The following is an 18,500-nucleotide window of genomic DNA, read 5'->3' on the forward strand; positions in this document are numbered from 1 at the left end:
AAGTAAAGGGTTTATCAAATAGAAACAAAGTACTTCATGATTATTTAAAGCAAGATATTTTTTTTGTAACTGAATGCAGCATGGCCTGAAGACAAATATGGAATTATGTGGAATAAAAAGCAAAGCCATGCCCTAGAAATAAATCCAACAGGTGTCCTCTCAAAAAAAAAAAAAAAAAAGAAATATATATATATTACACACACGTGTGCATATGTATGTATGTGTATGTGTATGTAAACTGATATTAAGTACACCCCCTTAAAAGATAAATGTTCCAAGAGATTTTTATATTATCCACCCAATACATGGTCTGATTTCCTGAGTTATTATTTATTAATCATTACCCTATAACTAATAAAAAAATAAATAACTTGAGAAAGTGAACTTTAAAGGCAAACATAAAATATAAAGAGAAAAGTTATCCTAGAAGACTAAACAGAACCAATATTATTTTCTGGAAATTGCTCCTGTGACACAGACACATTTTCATATTAATGTTTGTTCTTCCGAAGGCAGGAAGCTGTAACTAGAAATTCCAATATTTGCCCCAAGTTTCCTATACTTGATTATGTGTGGGCTCTGGCTGTGGTGTGTACCATGAAATAGTCTATTTACAACTTAGGGAAAGAAGAAAAGTTATGGTACAGAATCACCAGTTCAAAACTAGTTGAACGACTGTAAATCTCTGCAAGTGTGGATTGCCTTCTAGTTGGAAGCCATCAGTCAGTTTCATGTGGCCACTTATTTGGCCATGTGCAAAATTGTTTGAAAATGTGTGTCTTCACAGTTTCGTGTTTCTTCAACTTTACTGCATCATCGGGAATTATTCTCTCACCCAATTATCCCGAGGAATACGGCAACAACATGAACTGTGTCTGGTTGATCATCTCCGAACCAGGAAGCAGAATTCACCTCATCTTTAATGATTTTGACGTGGAGCCCCAGTTTGATTTCCTCGCGATCAAAGATGATGGGATTTCTGATATAACCGTCCTGGGCACCTTCTCAGGCCATGAGGTGCCCTCGCAGCTGGCCAGCAGTGGACACATAGTCCGCTTGGAATTTCAGTCCGACCACTCCACGACCGGCAGGGGATTCAACATCACTTACACCAGTAAGCAAGCTTCCCCCCACACCACTTCCAGGCCCCCTTTATTTACACGTATGTGGCGTGTGGGGTCCAGGCTGACACTTCATAGCGTGAGAGTAGCACAGTTAGATAGCATTGTCCCGTCATCCTAAACACTACATCACCCCATGGAGGTTGGCATCTCAGTCAGCCTTATAGTAGGGATTAGCTCTCATGTGTCTTTTCTCTTTCTCTGATTTCCCTCCCTTCCTTCCTTCCTTCCTTCCTTCCTTCCTTCCTTCCTTCCTTCCTTCCTTTTTCCTTCCATCCATCCATCCATCCATCCATCCATCCATCCATCCCTATATCCAGCCATCCATCCATCAACACATCCTCCATGCACCAAAATAGTGTATTAAAAAGGATTGAGGCATTTGGGGTGTGGAGCCCTGGATTAGAACACCAGCACTAGGATATACTTAGTGAATTTTGCTAAGAGGGCTCTTTTCTTTGTCTCAAGGTCCTCATTTGCCAACCAGATTGTATTTAAGAACATCTACTTAAATGCATTGTTGAGGGAATAAAAGAAGGTAACAATGTTAATGATGAGTTATAAATCATAATTTACTGGCTGCCTACTTCTCTTGGACACTGTGCTTAAGATTTGCCAGGAATTATTTCATTTACTATCACAGTAACGCTGGGATATAGGCTAGACATTCCTCATCTGTAAATTAGGATATCTAATCATATCATCAGAATATCTGCCCGGGGGCAGATAAAAAACACAGGAGCCAGGATTCTAACCCAGATGTGTCTGAACCAAAATCCCTTCCAGCACCTGCCATATTTCTGGTTTTTCTTGGTGCGTGTGAAGAGTGCTTTCAAACTGTGAAATGTGGTAGAGATGATAGTTACACATATTTATCCATCTATTCTCTCTCTTTCTCTCTCTCTCTCACTAGGTATCAATATTCTATTTGTTTAATGCATTTATTTATCGATCTATAAATGTACAACTGAAATTTAGAATAATAAATTGCTTTATTAGTAGGCTTCTTTCTTTTTAAATACACATACTTAGTATTGAAGTATTTTTGTTCAATTTTTTTTTCCCTTTAGCATTTGGTCAGAATGAGTGCCATGATCCTGGCATTCCCATAAATGGACGACGTTTTGGTGACAGATTTCTACTTGGGAGTTCGGTTTCTTTCCACTGTGATGATGGCTTTGTCAAAACCCAGGGGTCGGAGTCCATCACCTGCATCCTGCAGGACGGAAACGTCGTCTGGAGCTCCACCGTGCCTCGCTGCGAAGGTGAGGGTCTCCTATCACTTGCCAGTGATTTTCCTTTAAAATGGAGCATCAAACTTAACAAACAAAGGGACAAACAATCGTGTGGGTTTCCTAGGACTGCTGTTCCCAAGCACCACAGACCCGGTGGCTTAAACAATAGAAACTGAGTGTCTCATGGTCCTGGGGGCTGGAAATCCAAGAGCAAGGTGTCAGCAGGGCTGGTCCCCACTGAGCTGAGAGGGAGAATCCGTTCTGGTTCTCCGCCAGCTTCTGGGGGTTCGCTGGTGTCTCTGGAGGGGCCCAGCCAGCAGAAGCGTCATCTTAGCTTTCTCCATGTGAGAGCACCTTTGTTCCCAAATTTCCCCTCTTTCTAATGACATCAGTCACATTAGATCAGAGCCACGCTAATAACTCATCTTAACTAATTCCATCTAAAAGGACTCTCTTTCTGAATAAGGTCACATCTTCAGGTGCTGGAATGAAAAATCCAAAATACAGATTTTGGAGGGATATAATTCAGCCTATAACAATGGCATAGTTTTTAGTAGCTATGTTGTTTTATTGCCCTTAATGTAGCTGATATAAATACCATCTAACTAATTTTCTTCTTGACATTTCTGCTCTGGTTAACTGTGTAAGAAAACTGGGGGGGGGGGCGGCAGATGAGGAATAAGGAACATATTACCTCCAATGTTTACTCAGATGAAATATAGTTACTTAGAATATATATTCACACCCTATCAAAATGGCCCATACAAATTGAGCTAAGAAAAGTTTTTGTAAAAAAAACTTATCTCCAGTAAATATCAAGAAATACATCTTAAAATATGACAGTTTAAATTAAGTGGAAGATATAGAGACTTTCCATGCACCCCCTGTCCCCAGAGAAGCACAGCCTCCCCCACTATCAGCATCCCCATGGGATGGTTCATTTGTTACAACTGATGAGCCCACAGTGACACATCATCATCACCCCGAGTCCATAGTTACATTACAGGTCACTCTTGGCATTGTACATTCTGTGGGTTTGCACAAATGTGTAATGCCATGTATCCCTCATTCTGGTATCACACAGAGTAGTCTCACTGCCCTGAAAATCCTGTGCTCCACCTGTTCACCTCTCCCACCACACCCAGGCCCTGGGAACCACTGATCTCTTTACTATTTCTATAGCTTTGCCTTTTCCAGAATGTCACACAGTTACAATCATATAGTATGTAGCCTTTTCAAATGGGCAAAAATTACAAATTTTAGTGCAAAGGTAAAGTACCATTTTTGTCTACCAGATGGGCAAAGGTTTGAACATATTAATAAGAAGTATTACTGGCAAGGTTGAGGAGTAACTGACATTTTCTGGCCATGCTGTGAAGGGTATGAAATTATGGTATCATGGTGTAAATTCATATTAAGCATCTTACGTTTTTTCTTAGTTTTTGAGCTATAAATTGTATTTCTGGTTGTAAGGCCATATTCAAGCAACTCTGAAAAGATTTTTTTTTTCCAAGAATGCTTTTTGCAGTATTAACATAACAACCAAAGGTGCAAACAACTCAATTTTAAACAACAGAGAATCAGTTAGATAAATCATCACACATTCACGCACCGGGATATACACACCACAAACAAATATTGTAACATCAGAGATGTTCATCATATATTATTGTGTGAAAGACCAGATAATATGACCACTTGTGTTGTAATATGCCATTTTTGGAAACATATAAATATTCAAGTATCTCATGGTAAGAATTTTTAAAAGCCTGAAAAGAGAGTGTTCACCAAAATGTTAGCCAGAGATGGGTGATTTTTTCCCACTGTCTATTTTTAAATTTCTCAGTTGTCTTTGGTCAGTAAGTGTTTATTTTACAATAAGTAAATTCAAAAGAAATAATGTGTCAAATATAATCTAGAGTTGAAGGTTATTCTCTTCTGTAGAATGATCGACCTAGAGTTCCCATGCGGGCAGTCTAAGCAGAACCAGAATCCAACCATGGCAGAGTGAACTCCTTAACCAGCTAACCAGCAGTGTGGTGGAGTGGGCTCATGATTCACAATCTCATCTTTCAGCCCTACTGCCAAAGTTATCATCCTCCATCTAAGCATCAGGGTCCTGCTAAAGCTCCATAAAGATGTTCTCACTTTCACACTTTCATGAAGTGCTCCATTCGGTGGACGAGGAGCACCATTGGGGGGTGGAAAATTGACAAATTAAAGGGCAAGAGCACAATAGGAGGATTTCCATTCTTATCTATTTTTATCACGTATTTTAAATGTACAGCTTTTAAATGCTACATCGTATCTAGTGTTAATAAATAGGTAGGCAATTATCCTTTATAAATAAGTGAAATGACACTCATGGGTGCTCAAGTGATACTCACGACAGGTCATGTGTAGACATATTTGCCGGTACTGCTCCAGCCAAGCATAGCACTATTGGCTGTGAAGCATGGGTAATTTCATAAGAAAGAAGTTTGGGGAAAAAAAAAAAAAAAAAGACAGTACCTTCTACTCTCTGCTCTCTCCTGGCCGTGGTTCTCCTGTCTTTGGTGTGCTTACCTGTAAATGTTGTGTGCAGATGTGTTACAAACTGCAGGGCAAGTATGTTCATCAGCACGGTCAGGGGAAGGAAGTGTCTCTAAGAAGTGGCAGGTGATGTTTAAAATAAAATCAGAGGGAGGGAAGGAGAATCCTATTAAATGTGAATGGACCATTCTCGCACCATTTGGAAGAGACCTTCAGAGAAGTTCAATCAAAACTCAGCTATGCATTATTAACACAGAAAACTGTTAACACAAAAGACTAGTTAATGGTGAAATATTTTTTAAAAATTTACTCATACTGAGAAATCCAGTTATTGAGCCCTGGTGAATTTCAGGGAGTATACATAGGTGTTCTGCTAATATAACTAGCTAGATACCCCGATCGATATCCTTGCTGAAGACAAGTAGAAATGTTACTTTCAGGGGCACCCAGTGGCTCAGTCAGTTAAACGTCTACCTTCAGCTCAGGTCATGATCCCAGGGTCCTGGAATCGAGCCCTGCATCAGGCTCCATGCTTGGCAGGGGCCTGGTTCTCCCTCTCCCTCTGCCTGCTGCTCTCCATGCTTGTGCTCTCCTGCTCTCTCTCTGACAAATAAATAAATAAAATCTTAAAAAGAAAAGAAAGCAAAACAGAAATCTACTTTCAGAATTAATTGGCTCTAGCTGGAAAAAATCAAATGGGAAATGAAAGATTTGGTACCACAAACACATTTAATTGAAGAGATACAGAAGGAATCTCAAGTTCCTTAGAGACTATACACATTTCTTGTTTTTCTCACATATTACTTGTTATAATCAATTCTTTACTTGATCATAAGGTCTAGGCTACATGTGCTGATCATATGCCAATCACAGTGGAAATATATTATACCAATAGAACCACAGAAAAATACTCTAAAGATAAAGCTTCAAGCCTTAAGTCATATGCTACCCCGTCAATGAGAACCCTTTCTGTTATGATAATGTGAGACAGGAAGCCTATGCTAGGAGACAAATGCCCCAGTATCGAGCAGAAAGACACAAATTAAAGGAACTTATTGCTAATGTTAACAAGTTGGGGAAAAAATGAATGTTATATTAATAAAAATCAAATATTAGAATAATGTAAGAGTGAATTATTTTTTGATATCAATAAAATAGACAAAGCTTCTATGATTCTGATAAGAAAATTAGGAGAAAAGACAATTACAGGTATTTAGCGAAATCGAAGAAAAATAACCATGGTTACAAAAATAAAAATTCTACATAATAATAAAATAATAAGTTATTACTACTAGTAATAACTTTACATAAAGAGTGAAAGTCTCACAATAAAGCAATTCCTTTAAAAATTATGTTTATTTATTCTGGCAGAATTTACTGGATACCAGCACATCATGGACATAAATTTTTTGGCCCCTGGATGAAAGATTTATCTCTATTTACTTGTTCTGCCTCTAGCTTGCCCATAAATATCAGTGCAGCTCATTGTCACTAAAAACGCAAGTTAATTGGGGAGGGAGTATACAAGAATACATTGTCAATTCTATGGCAACAAATTTTAACATTCAATGAAATTGGTGACTTCCTAGCAAAATATAAATTACTCAAAGTGACCCAAATAAAAAGTGCAAAATGTAAATAAACAAAATACCTAAAAAGAGATCTGAAAAAAGTGTAAAGGTTGGACACTGAGAAAGAAACAAGCACCAGAGAGGTGTGCAAGGAAGTTCTCTATCTTCCAAGTTCAGAGAAGTTGAGTGTTGGGAACACTATCACAGGTAATGCAAAAGATGCACTAACTCTTGTATATCATTTTATAAAGCCAGTGTTAAGTGTAATACACCCTAGCCATTAAATTAAAAAAAAATAAGCTATAGGGGCGCCTGGGTGGCACAGCGGTTAAGTGTCTGCCTTTGGCTCAGGGCGTGATCCCGGTGTTATGGAATCGAGCCCCACATCAGGCTCTTCCGCTATGAGCCTGCTTCTTCCTCTCCCACTCCCCCTGCTTGTGTTTCCTCTCTTGCTGGCTGTCTCTATCTCTGTCAAATAAATAAATAAAATCTTTAAAAAAAAATAAGCTATAGAAAATATATATGTAATCAAAACGGGTTTATTTTAGAAATATGATATTGGGTAGTCCATCAGTGCAAATACACACTGAACCAAACACGAGTTTGCATTCTAAAAAGACCTCACTCATTTATTTCACCCATGTGAATAGGAGCGTCATTGGTGCTGTTCACTGGGTAATCTGAATCTCCATCAAGCAGGATGGCGTTTCTTGGCCCCCTTGGGGTTTGATGAAACCTGTTTCAGGTTCTGGCCGGTTAAGAATGAATAGAAGTGATATAGTCAATGTATGAATATACCTTTGATTGCCTCCTGCAAGACTAGGTCAAGAAAGGAACCCCTAGGGACACCTGGCTGGTTCAGTGGATGGAGTGTGCCACTCTGGATCTTGGGCTCCTGGGTTTGAGCCCCACATTGGGTGTGGAGATCATTTAAAAATAAAATGATGAGCACTTGGGTGGCTCAGTCAGTTAAGCATCTGCCTTCGGCTCAGGTCATGATCCTGGGGTGCTGGGATCCAGCCTCACATCAGGCTTCCTGCTCAGTGGGGAGCCTGCTTCTCCTTCTCTGTCTGCCCCTCCCCATTGCTCAAGTTCTCTCTTTCTCTCAAATAAATAAATAAAATCTAAAAATAAAAAATAAAAAACTTTAAAAAATTAATTAAATTAAATTTAAAAAAAAATAGAAAGAAAAAGAAAGGAGCCCTGGACATGTAGCCTGTGTGAAAAATGAATCTCTCTCATCACAACTAGCACAATTGTGAAGTTGTTACTACACCATGACGTAATCTAAGCTGGCCGATACGACAAACTTGACTTCATCATTTAATATTTTTTTGTTTAATTCTGTTGACCTACAATAAAAAAATTAAAATATCTATTTCTTTAGGATAAAGTGATACAAGTTCTAATATACACTGTAAATTGTAAAGTGATATGTAAAAGATGAGATATTAATAAAAGTGATGTATGACAATGTTGGCACATTCCAAGAAATATAACAACTCAAAATTTTTAAAAAGCTTTACTGAACTAAAGGAAATGTACACATATGTATTTAGGTGGGAAGTAGGGCTTATAAAAATAAAACAATTCATCACACAGATTTAGAAAGGTCACATGTAGCAAAGTTAAAAAAATCTGTGTTTGCTCTATGTCTTTCTCATATATATCCTTGGATAGTAAAACACAAAATAAGTAAAATTGTTTAATTTTGCTTATGTCCTACTCTAAAAAGGATTTGCTTCAACATGTCAAGAAGCATAGGAAAAAAGGCTAAAAATATGAATGGAAGACCTTAACTAGAAAAAATTTCAAATGTTAATTAGCAAAAATAGGTTATTTTTTAAATTATGAATGTATAAAGTAATGAAAGTTTTCTTCAAGAACTCAAGGTCATAAAAAGAACTCTGATTTCCCATTAAATATCTCTAATTCTAGAAATAATGTCCACCTATCACAGCTGATTTAGAAAAGAAACTGTATCAAGAAAACATGATCTGCACAGCAACCATCCGTTTTTTTCCCACCATTAGCATATTTTTAAAATTCTACCTCCCTTTTACTCGGAAGATTTTTTTTTATTGAATTTAGATTATGCTTTATTATGATTTTGTATTCTGCTTTGTATAATGTAATGTTCTAATTGCAAAGAGTTACTCCTAGTAACGAAGTCTCAGAACATTATTTCAAATGTATTTGTGACATATTCCAATATATAGTCATAAACTTTTCATAAATGTTTGCTTTTCCTTTTATTATTCCATTATAAATGAAGCCACCATGATTACCTTTATAGATTTTTCTCTCAGATGTTTTTCTCCAGCCTCAAAACTTGGTTGAAATCATGTATAATTTTTTAGTATTTTAATGCATACGGCTATTTCTCCATAAAAGACTTATGTTTTCAAAAATGATTTTTTAAAACTAGGGACATGTTTATGTTTTATTTAATATCGGTAGAGTTACAAATTTGATTACAAAGAAAGCAAAGAAGTTTGAGAAGAAAAATCTGAAAAAAATATGTGGCTGGACAGAAACATGTTAAATACATGTCATTATTTAAAAATTCCTTAGATTAGGGACGTCTGGGTGGCTCAGTCCGTGAAGTGTCTGCTTTTGGCTCCTGGATCCCCACATGGGGCTCCTTGCTCAGCAAGGAGACTGCTTCTCCCTCTGTCTGCCGCTCCCCTGCTTGTGCTCTCTCTCTCTCTGATAAAAAAAATAAATTAATTAATTAAAAAATAAATAAATAAATAAAATTTTCAAAAATAATAATAATAAAATAAAATAAATTCCTGTAGATTATACAGAAATGCAACACCCCTTTTCCTGAGCACCAAGCACACACCTTCCTGAAACTTCTTTTCTTCTTTATAATCACGGATCACTCAAAAGGACTGATGCAGATTAATTCTATGTTTATCGAATTTGAAAATTTTGTTTTGTTCCCTAACATTCAGTACTAATTTAGTATGATGTAGGTGGCAAGTCATTTAATAAAATAAACACAGCCCAAACTGAATAAGCACAACACACATCTTTAAGTATCGTATCTGTGCACACACACACACATACACACACACATACACACACATGTACACACACATACACACATACACATACACACACACACACACACACACACACACACACACACCCCACAGGGAATTTCTGTTCCGATGTGAAGCAACTTTGCTAATCAATAGATATTTGTGGAATTACAAACACACATGAAATTTGGGTATCAATGGTATGTACTCATGAATTTGTTTGGACGGTTGGATGTGACAATTCGTGGGAGTCATTTATGTCCTACTTACACCTTGACTTTTCAGGTCATAGGAACTTTGCTGCGGCTTGATGATAAATGCCCGGATGTGGGATAGATGTGCTCTGCTTTCGAACAATGTCGCTTACTTGGGAATACTTTTAGCATGAATACTTGCAACCATGAAGTCCGTAAAGACAGAAGCACATCCCTGTGCGCACGGGCGGTGAAGTGATGTATCCCTGTGTATTTGATGGGACCTGCTGACCCCTGAACTCTCTTTCAGCCCCGTGTGGCGGACACCTGACAGCTTCCAGCGGACTCATTTTGCCTCCCGGATGGCCAGGATATTATAAAGATTCTTTAAATTGTGAATGGATCATTGAAGCAAAACCAGGACACTCTATCAAAATAACTTTTGATAGGTAAGAAAAAAAGTTCTCTTCCTTAATTTGGACCTAACAACCCATGCATGTCCAATGTGTTTACTTAAACGGATCGTGAGACTTAGAAATAGGACAGTTCTCGGTTGGTTCCCCCAAAGGAGTTCACTTAAAAAGAAATAGTCATTTGCCTGATAAGTTTTGTTCTTCTTGAACTTTACCCTCTGAGGCTGTAGCTGAGTCCTCTCCACAGGCTTGAGTCAGGGGGTGGCAGTCCCAGGTCATCATTCTCCAGAGCTCACAACTGCTGGCCCTGCTGCAGACAAAACCCACAGGGTTTTGGACCTGTGGCTAAAAGACACTGCCTGGCGGGTGATTGCAAATGGAAGCCCACGTGGTCCCTTAAGGTGCCTTCTGGAACAGCCCAGGAAAATGGTTTCATGTCCTAGTGATGTTTTAGCTTGCAGAGCGGGCACACCTGCGACAAATTAGTGACCCGTGAGTGGTTCTATCACTGGAATGCTGTTTGGCTTTGCTATTTGAGAATGAATTCGATAATCTTAAAAAAGAATCATGCTCTTTGAATTCTCCGTGGTAAAACGTGTTTCCATTTATCTCTGCAATAAAATTGCTTGGATGGTTAACATCCAAAAATGTTTTCAAAAAGATATATGCTTAAAGAAAAAGATCTATGCTTTAAAATAGGAGGCGTATTTGTTTAGTGTTTTAAGCTTAATCTCTGAGCAATTTTAAGCTTCCTCTAACAATGAACTTCTTCTTGACTAAAAGAGTTTGGGTTTTAATATTCAGGATATTATAATGTCTCAAGCAGATGAACATTGCTACATTATTTTGTTTGTTTTCCACTAATTTTCTATTAATAATAATATATACAGGAAGATTCTTAGTGGGAGTCGCATTATCATTTAGCATTATTTGTATTTGAAATTATTGTTCACTTTATTATGTCTAGTAACATAATAATCTCCAGTAGGACAATCTCTCAGAAGAAAATTAAAATTTTGTCTTATGTATCCATTACACTGGAGAATGGATCCTTGCATATAAACTTAATCGTTGAGAAAAAATTAACACTATAATATTGAGTAAATTAAGTTGGATTCCTTATTAATTTTCATAACTTTCTGGTATTGAGAGGGGGAAGAGCAGAGTCCTTCCTGATTCCTGGCATCACATCAAATGTAAATCATTTAGTAAAAATTGTGACTTTACATCCTGGTCTGGTGCAAGGTATCAGCATTCTAATTTCAGTTGCCTGAACAAAGAGACATGTAATTTTTCTCCATCTTGTCTTTGCAAGATTATGGAACTGTGATATTTTGCTGAATTCCATTAATAGAGCCAATACTTCTGGTATTTTCAGGGATTTGTGATTCTTACACTACTCTTTAAAGATTTATGTCTGCAGCAGAGGGCTGACATACTAATAAAGCACGTGTTTGTAAATACAACTTTAAAAGTCCCTACTGATGTTATTGTTATACAAAGTGCCTCATGTTGCCTAATAATGGAAAACATTCAGAGTTCTCTCCCTGAGGCTGCCCTGGGAATCTTCCAGCTGTTGTGATGGGCACTCTCTCAGTCTTAGCTGCTGTTCCAGAAAGAAGATGTGAAAACTGTAGCACAAATTTTTCAAATGAGTTGTACTTCATGCTTATCCAAACTTCTTGAATTTAAATACAGATCACTGAGAAACCACAGGGTCTTTAAAGGACGTTTTAGAAAAGTAAAAGAGGAAGCTGCCCCATTGGTTCCCTGATGCCCAGCCTGTGGCTCCCTTCTGGCCCAGCCATGGGAAAGGGCAAGTGTTTCCAGTTCTCTATGGAAGATCCGGGGCCGCAGGGCCATCCTAAGTTAGTTGGAAGAATAGGGCATCGTTGTCCATTTGCTTTAAGAGGAGTATATGTGATTCAGCGATAATCCAGCAGAGCCTGATGCTTTCGGCATCTTTCGTTGTGGTTTTGTGCCATGAAACCAGGAGAGCCTGCACTCGCCCTCCCTCTTCCTCTCCATCAGCATTATTTGATGCAGAGGATGGGGGATAACGACACAGGCTTCCACCGAAGTCTTAGTCTGAAAGTCACTGAGTGAATCAGAGGCTCACAGGGTGTAAGGTGCTCCCTGAGAGCACAGCCGAACACTTGGAAACCAGGTTAGCTCTTTGAGGACAAGATGGGCCCATTTAGAAAATTGTCTCGGTGCCTGGAATGGTGTCTTCATTGCTTCGAAGAGGACCCAAGTGGCTGCAACTATCTATAAATATAACATTGGGGCAGATTCTCTGGAAGCATAACGTCCTTCTCGAAGAAAAGTTAAGCACTTTTTGGAAGCTGTTCAAATCATTGAAGTAGTGTTTCGTTTCTGAAGCAGCAATATGCTAAATCTTCTAGTGTCCAGAAAGAGTTAATGCCGCTTAAAAAGGCACCGGATTTTTTTTTTTCCTGAAAAGTACTTAAAGTATTGTCATGTATTTTGAATTACTCTCTTCCTTTAAGAGATCATTTCTGTTCATGTGTGCATTTCAAGATATCCATAATCAAGTTGAACAGGGGATCATGAAACATAGTTCAAAAATGTATAATGATTAATTGTTCACTAATCCGGTTTTAATTTAGCCCTTCCTTCTTTCCTTCTTACCTTCTTTCCTCCCTTCCTTCCTGCCTTCCTTCCTTCCTTCCTTCCTTCCTTCCTTCCTTCCTTCTTTTCTTCATCTCTCCAAAAACTAACCTGGTTCACAGTATTTTTATTTTAGAGCTAAAGACTGCCGTCTTTTGCGTTTGGGATGTTACATGACTGAGTATTCAGTAAGAGGGAGGGGTTTAGGGTCTATCTTTTCTTCTAGAAAAACTGATGCTTCAATATCATATGTGCCCACGTGTTTTTTAAGTTTGCGTAACTCTAAATCTTTTATTTATAGTGATATACATCAGTTCGCAATAAATGAATGAAGATATTTGGGAAATGTCTATAAGTTAATGCAGCTTTGCTTTTCTGACTGGATACAAATCTCCGCAGATTTCAGACGGAAGTCAACTATGACACTCTGGAGGTCCGAGACGGGCCCGCCAACTCGTCCCCGCTGATTGGAGAGTACCACGGCACCCAGGCTCCACAGTTCCTGATCAGCACGGGACATTTCATGTACCTGCTCTTTACCACCGACAACAGCCGCTCCAGCGTGGGCTTCCTCATCCACTACGAGAGTAAGTCAGAGGGCGCCCTGCCCATCACCCGCCTGCACTCCAGACACACGTCTGGGTCCCGAGCGTGCACCTGACCTGATGATTTATTGGTCCTTGCAGCCTCTGTCCACACTGTGGCCTCATAAGCACTTTCTCATATGAGTAAGAGAGCATCTTGTGGGTTTTTACTTTAAAACTCCAAAAAATATATATATTTGTTTACTATCAAATTAAATAATTAAATAGTGTGTTCCTTCACTGCATGATAACATTATGAACTTCTACCATGAGAAATAGAGCTCCTGGCCACAGAGGCCAGAGAGGCTATTGCTATAATTACAGCTCCTGAGCAATGGCTTAGGGGGATTCTTTGCTGGGAAAATATGGAATATGGTTAGGGCCATCGTAGTTCTTATCTGTTGGTTCGTTCACATGAGCACGTGTCCCTGGGGAGAGAACATGGTACGCAGACCGGAGAAGGAGTTAAAACGCAGCAAACTCACGAAATGACACGTGAGTGTTGCTGCGAAGACGTGTGAACAAGAGTTAAAATGATTATTAGAAACAATTACAGCAGTTGCTAAAATACGACAGTGCAGGGTATCCTGCCCAATGTGAAATGCTCCCATTTCTGTTTCCGTAAACACAAATTTGAGTCTCAGCCTTAGTGTCTGAAATTAGAGGATCAGGTTGTTGCAGTATTTTATAGTCAGCAGCTGTACTTCTGGAATACAGCTGGGGGTTCACCCAGAGAACACATGGTTAGCACAAGTCATTTAAAAACAAACAAACCCAGGGCGCCTGCATGGCTCAGTTGGTGAAGTGCCTGCCTTCCACTCAGGTCATGATCCCAGGGTCCTGGGATTGAAACCCTCACCAGGCTCCCTGCTAGTCAGGGGAGCCTGCTTCTCCCTCTGCCCCTCTCTCCTACTCATGCTCCTCTCTCCCTCCCTCTCTCTCTCCCTCTCTCTCAGAAAATAAATAAGTAAATAAATAAAACCTTAAAAAAAACTAAACATTATTTCTTCTGAAAATGTTTCACTTTCAGAGTAAAGGGAAGAAGATGGATGAACGCAGGCTAACACTGGGTCTAAGGGAATAGAATGCTATTTTTTAAGATTTTTATGGTTGTTCTTTTTCATAGTTTCATCCCAAAACAAACAAAACGAAGTTTCAGTGTTATTTAAAAACATATATATATATACCCACACATATAATTTAGAAATGCTCATGTATGAGGTCATATCTAACATGCTGGATGTTTAATAATTTTTTTTTTTCTGTTTCTTTTCTCACCTTCCTGTCCACACATCACCCCCTGCTACTCAGCTCAACCTCTGTGCAAACCCCATCCAGCAACTCAGATTAATAACCCGTATGTATATTTCTCTGTTTCATTTGCTTATTTACAGAATTACATGCAAACATGTATACACATATATACATATACAAGTCTACGTGTACTTCTTGATAAAAAAGTCACATTACACTTGTTTTGATAGTAAGAAAATTGACTATTCGTGATTTAATGATTAATTTCAAATTTAATTCAGTTAGTTTCACTTAATGTATATGCAACGTTTATTTTGAAGTAATGTATTTTTTAAACTCGAAGTACACTTTAAGAATGAGAAAGTTTCATATTTCATTCCTTTTTAATGTCCCTTCAAGTCATCCCTTTTCTTTGGAGTAGAGATATGTGCATATTACAACCATCCGAATTTGCAAATCTCCTAAGCTCTGATGACCAAAGTGCTGTACCTTTTCCCTCCCGCCGCACCCCTGCTTCTTAAGTCTGGAACTCCTTGGCCTTTGAATACACAGTTGGATGAAGTTTAAAAGAACAAGTATTTTTGGACCCTGAACAATACTAGAACAGAGTTTCCCGTTCTTCACTTTCCTCTCCCTCATTTGTGTAGCCATAGATTATTTTGCCTATTTTTTCTAGTAGCCTTAACAAAAAAATGTGTCCTAAAGCTTATATGTGGGTCATAGAAACTGATTGCATTTACTCACCTAACTGGTTTAAATAAATGGGTTATTCTTCCTCATTCTTTCTGGGATTCAAAGAATGATAGAAAGTCAGGTCACGAGTTCCTATTTACCTTGTCATCCTTACTAAGAGAATATCATATGCAGATAATTATAACAATAATTTTTTATAGTCTTACCTGAATGACTATGCGACACTGCAGGATTCTTTCCATTTCCTCTATGCGTGACAGTAGAGCTGACCTTAGTAAGGCATCTGTCCATAGCTGGGTGTGAGCTCTCAGACAACAGCACTCGTGTCCTTTTTTGCTCAGGGTATCTGTCAGTTGAAGAAGAAAGCAATCACGAAGCTGGTGCATTTGCAGTGGGGCGATCGTTGTGAGGGTGTCAGACATTTCTGATGGGGTCTAGAATCCCTTCCCCCTCCTACTTGAGACGAAGAACAGGGGGCTAGCTCTGTAACCACAGAAGAGGGCAGAGCCATCACTGGTGGTGAAGACGGGTAGGGTCCCCATAGCACCCATCTGTCCCTCAGTCTTAGAAGGGACACTGGTCTAAACACCCATGCTGACTTTCGCATTGGGAACTCCTAGAGGTCCCTCCAGAAAGCCCCAAACATTTTATATGAACTCCTCTGAAGGACAGTATCGAAAGTATATTAGGAAAATATTACCTGGAAGGACATCACACTGAAGCTTCACTTGTTATCACCTCAATTGATTTCAGTTATTCTGTATTTGAGGAGAAACAAGGAAATGCCCAAAAGCAGGTGCGGGGCAGGATACGGCATTTTTGTCAGGAAGTGAGTCTGGAAAGGCCTGGAATCCGTGACACGGCCCTTGTCGGCTGCCGTTGCACGTAACCATTACCTGTCAGCTTGAAAACGGAACAGGTGCCCGCATGCCAGCTCAGATGTTCCGTGCTGCCGTGCCGTGGGTGGATGGAGACCTAAGCAGTTTTAGAAAGCCCTGGGCCCAGCTCAGACCGCCGTCCTTGTTTAGAAAAGATGCTGAGGAGCCAGTTTTTCTCAAACGTTACCGTGCATGAGGACTCACCCGGGAATCCTGGTAAAATCTAGGCTCCTAAGCGCACTTTCCAGCTACTGGGATTCAGTATGCCTGCGCTCTAGGCCAGAATTCTGGATTTTTGTCAGGTCCTCGAGGAGGTGGTGTGAAGGTGACAGTAGGTGCCTGACCCAGCCCAGGCAGGCCACAACAGGCGCTGGCCTGACTCACGAGTTCCAGGTAGAGGGAGAAGGTGCGGGCGGGAGGGGAGGTGGTGCAGAGAGCACTCGTGGAATAGAAGAATAAAGAGCAGAGAGAGATGGGAAGACGAGAAGAGCATAAAAAAGACACATTACCAACCCCTTTACAATGTTGACTGTTTCTAGTATCCTTTGAAGAAATCTGTTCAGAAGCCAATATATTGGAAGTAGTAGAAAACAACTGGGATTTCTCACCCAACACATCTTTAAAAAATGGGTTGCCCGTGATGCAAATGATTCATATCCCATTCTTTATGCCATTTGAAAATAATAATACAGCTCATCCCCCTTTCATATTTTGTCATAAATGTTTGACACTGTAAACCTTCCTTGCTTTAAGAAAAAATTATTAACGATACAACTTCATGCCGAAATAGGCACATGAAAATCTACTTTACAAACATAAAGCATTGCAGAAATAACCACACTCTCTGCAAGGTTGACTTCCTTCTGCAGTGGTTCCATAAGGTAATGGGAGCTACTATAAACAGCATGACTTTCTGCTCTTTTTGAATTATAAGGTAGAAGGGCTGAAGTCATTTTTTTCAAGTTTTTCCTAAGAGCATACCTGGAATTGTAGTTCTGTGTGCTGAGTTTTATAAATCTTCGATCTTACAAATACAGTGTCCAATTAGAGTCTGTCCTTTTATTACTTTACTCTTCATAAGGAATATGATACAGTTCCTTGTATAATAGTCATTGTATTACGCCCCCAGAATAAGCCCTTGTTCGCTGTTTGTTTGTAGAGCTTTGAATCACCACTTTTAAAAAGCCACAACTTTGTAGGGAACCGGAAAATAAATGGATGTCTCAAGTATATGGATGTTTTCCATTTAATTTTAGAGCATTTTTTGGGAAATGCTTTCAAAGGTCTCTTTTAAAGACATTTCAAGAAAGAAGCAACAGTCACCCGTGTAATTGTCTGTATCCTGTTGTGCAATTCATACACGGTGCAATTTTTTAAAAAATTGTGAGAGACAAAGAAGTTTGTGTGTGTGTGTGTGGACAAAGAAGTGTGTGTGTGTGTGTGTGTGTGTGTGTGGTACAGATTAGTTTCTGAGATTTAATGACATTTCTTAAGATCAAACAGGAAACCTGACCGAGATGTAATGGATATAGAGGCTGCGCTGTTGGACAATGAGCCACGCTGTGGACACGGGAGCACCCGCACACATGGGGGAGAGGCAGAAAGCAGGCTAGGGTGGAGCTGTGAATCTCAGCAAACAATTTAACATGACCAAATGGCTTAAATTCTTGGCTTATTTCCTCTTCTGTAAAATGGGATTGTAACTGCTGTTTCAAACCCTTTCAAAGGCCGTGGAAAGTGGCCACCTTTGGGAGATAGAAGATACTCAGAATTTCCATCCCCTTCCAGGGACTAGAACTTGTATTAAAACAGATAGTTAAGCACAACTTTACTTATATCAAATGTACATTAACATAATCTGCACATGGATGTCTTCAAAGTCATCAACTTCTTTTATTCACGGAGAGCAAATTTATTCGATCACGTATTTGACAGACCAAAGGATGAGGAGTGGATTTGTATCTCTTGTGTCAAAAAATGCATAGTCATGTTAAGTTCCAAGGAAGGAACAGTTGGGATGGAATCAGCATGTATTCAAAACTTCCACAAAATCCTCCAATGGCAGTTTTTCTTTGTATCACGAGGGCTCGACACAAGGGGAAAATGCTCGAAACAGTGCTTTGAAGCACTCTTCCTTCAAAGTCCTCTGTACTTTTCCTTCAAAGTAAATTGGCCACCTGTCCTCACCGACTGGTTTTAGTTCATTTTAAAGGTCTGGTCCCATCGAGCTATGTCACCTACTTTGCCCTGTATTCTCCCTGCTGCCATCTTGTTTTGAAATCCGTGCATATGGTGTGTTTCAGGTGAATTGGTCATCAAATCTATTATAATTCTACCCCTCAAC

General features: G+C 39.2%; 1 protein-coding gene across 1 annotated transcript in view; it reads left to right on the forward strand.

Moving 5' to 3' along the window:
* CSMD1 (CUB and Sushi multiple domains 1) overlaps positions 1 to 18,500 on the forward strand; it is a 1,583,970-nt gene that overhangs the window by 1,193,613 nt on the left and 371,857 nt on the right. The window contains exons 14-17 of the mRNA XM_048226225.2: positions 788 to 1,114; positions 2,192 to 2,386; positions 10,014 to 10,152; positions 13,147 to 13,334. Coding sequence (XP_048082182.1) covers positions 788 to 1,114; positions 2,192 to 2,386; positions 10,014 to 10,152; positions 13,147 to 13,334 — 849 coding nt within the window. The remainder of the gene's footprint in view (positions 1 to 787; positions 1,115 to 2,191; positions 2,387 to 10,013; positions 10,153 to 13,146; positions 13,335 to 18,500) is intronic.

The sequence above is a fragment of the Ursus arctos genome, unplaced genomic scaffold (genome assembly GCF_023065955.2).
Source record: "Ursus arctos isolate Adak ecotype North America unplaced genomic scaffold, UrsArc2.0 scaffold_27, whole genome shotgun sequence".
Lineage (NCBI taxonomy): Eukaryota > Metazoa > Chordata > Mammalia > Carnivora > Ursidae > Ursus > Ursus arctos.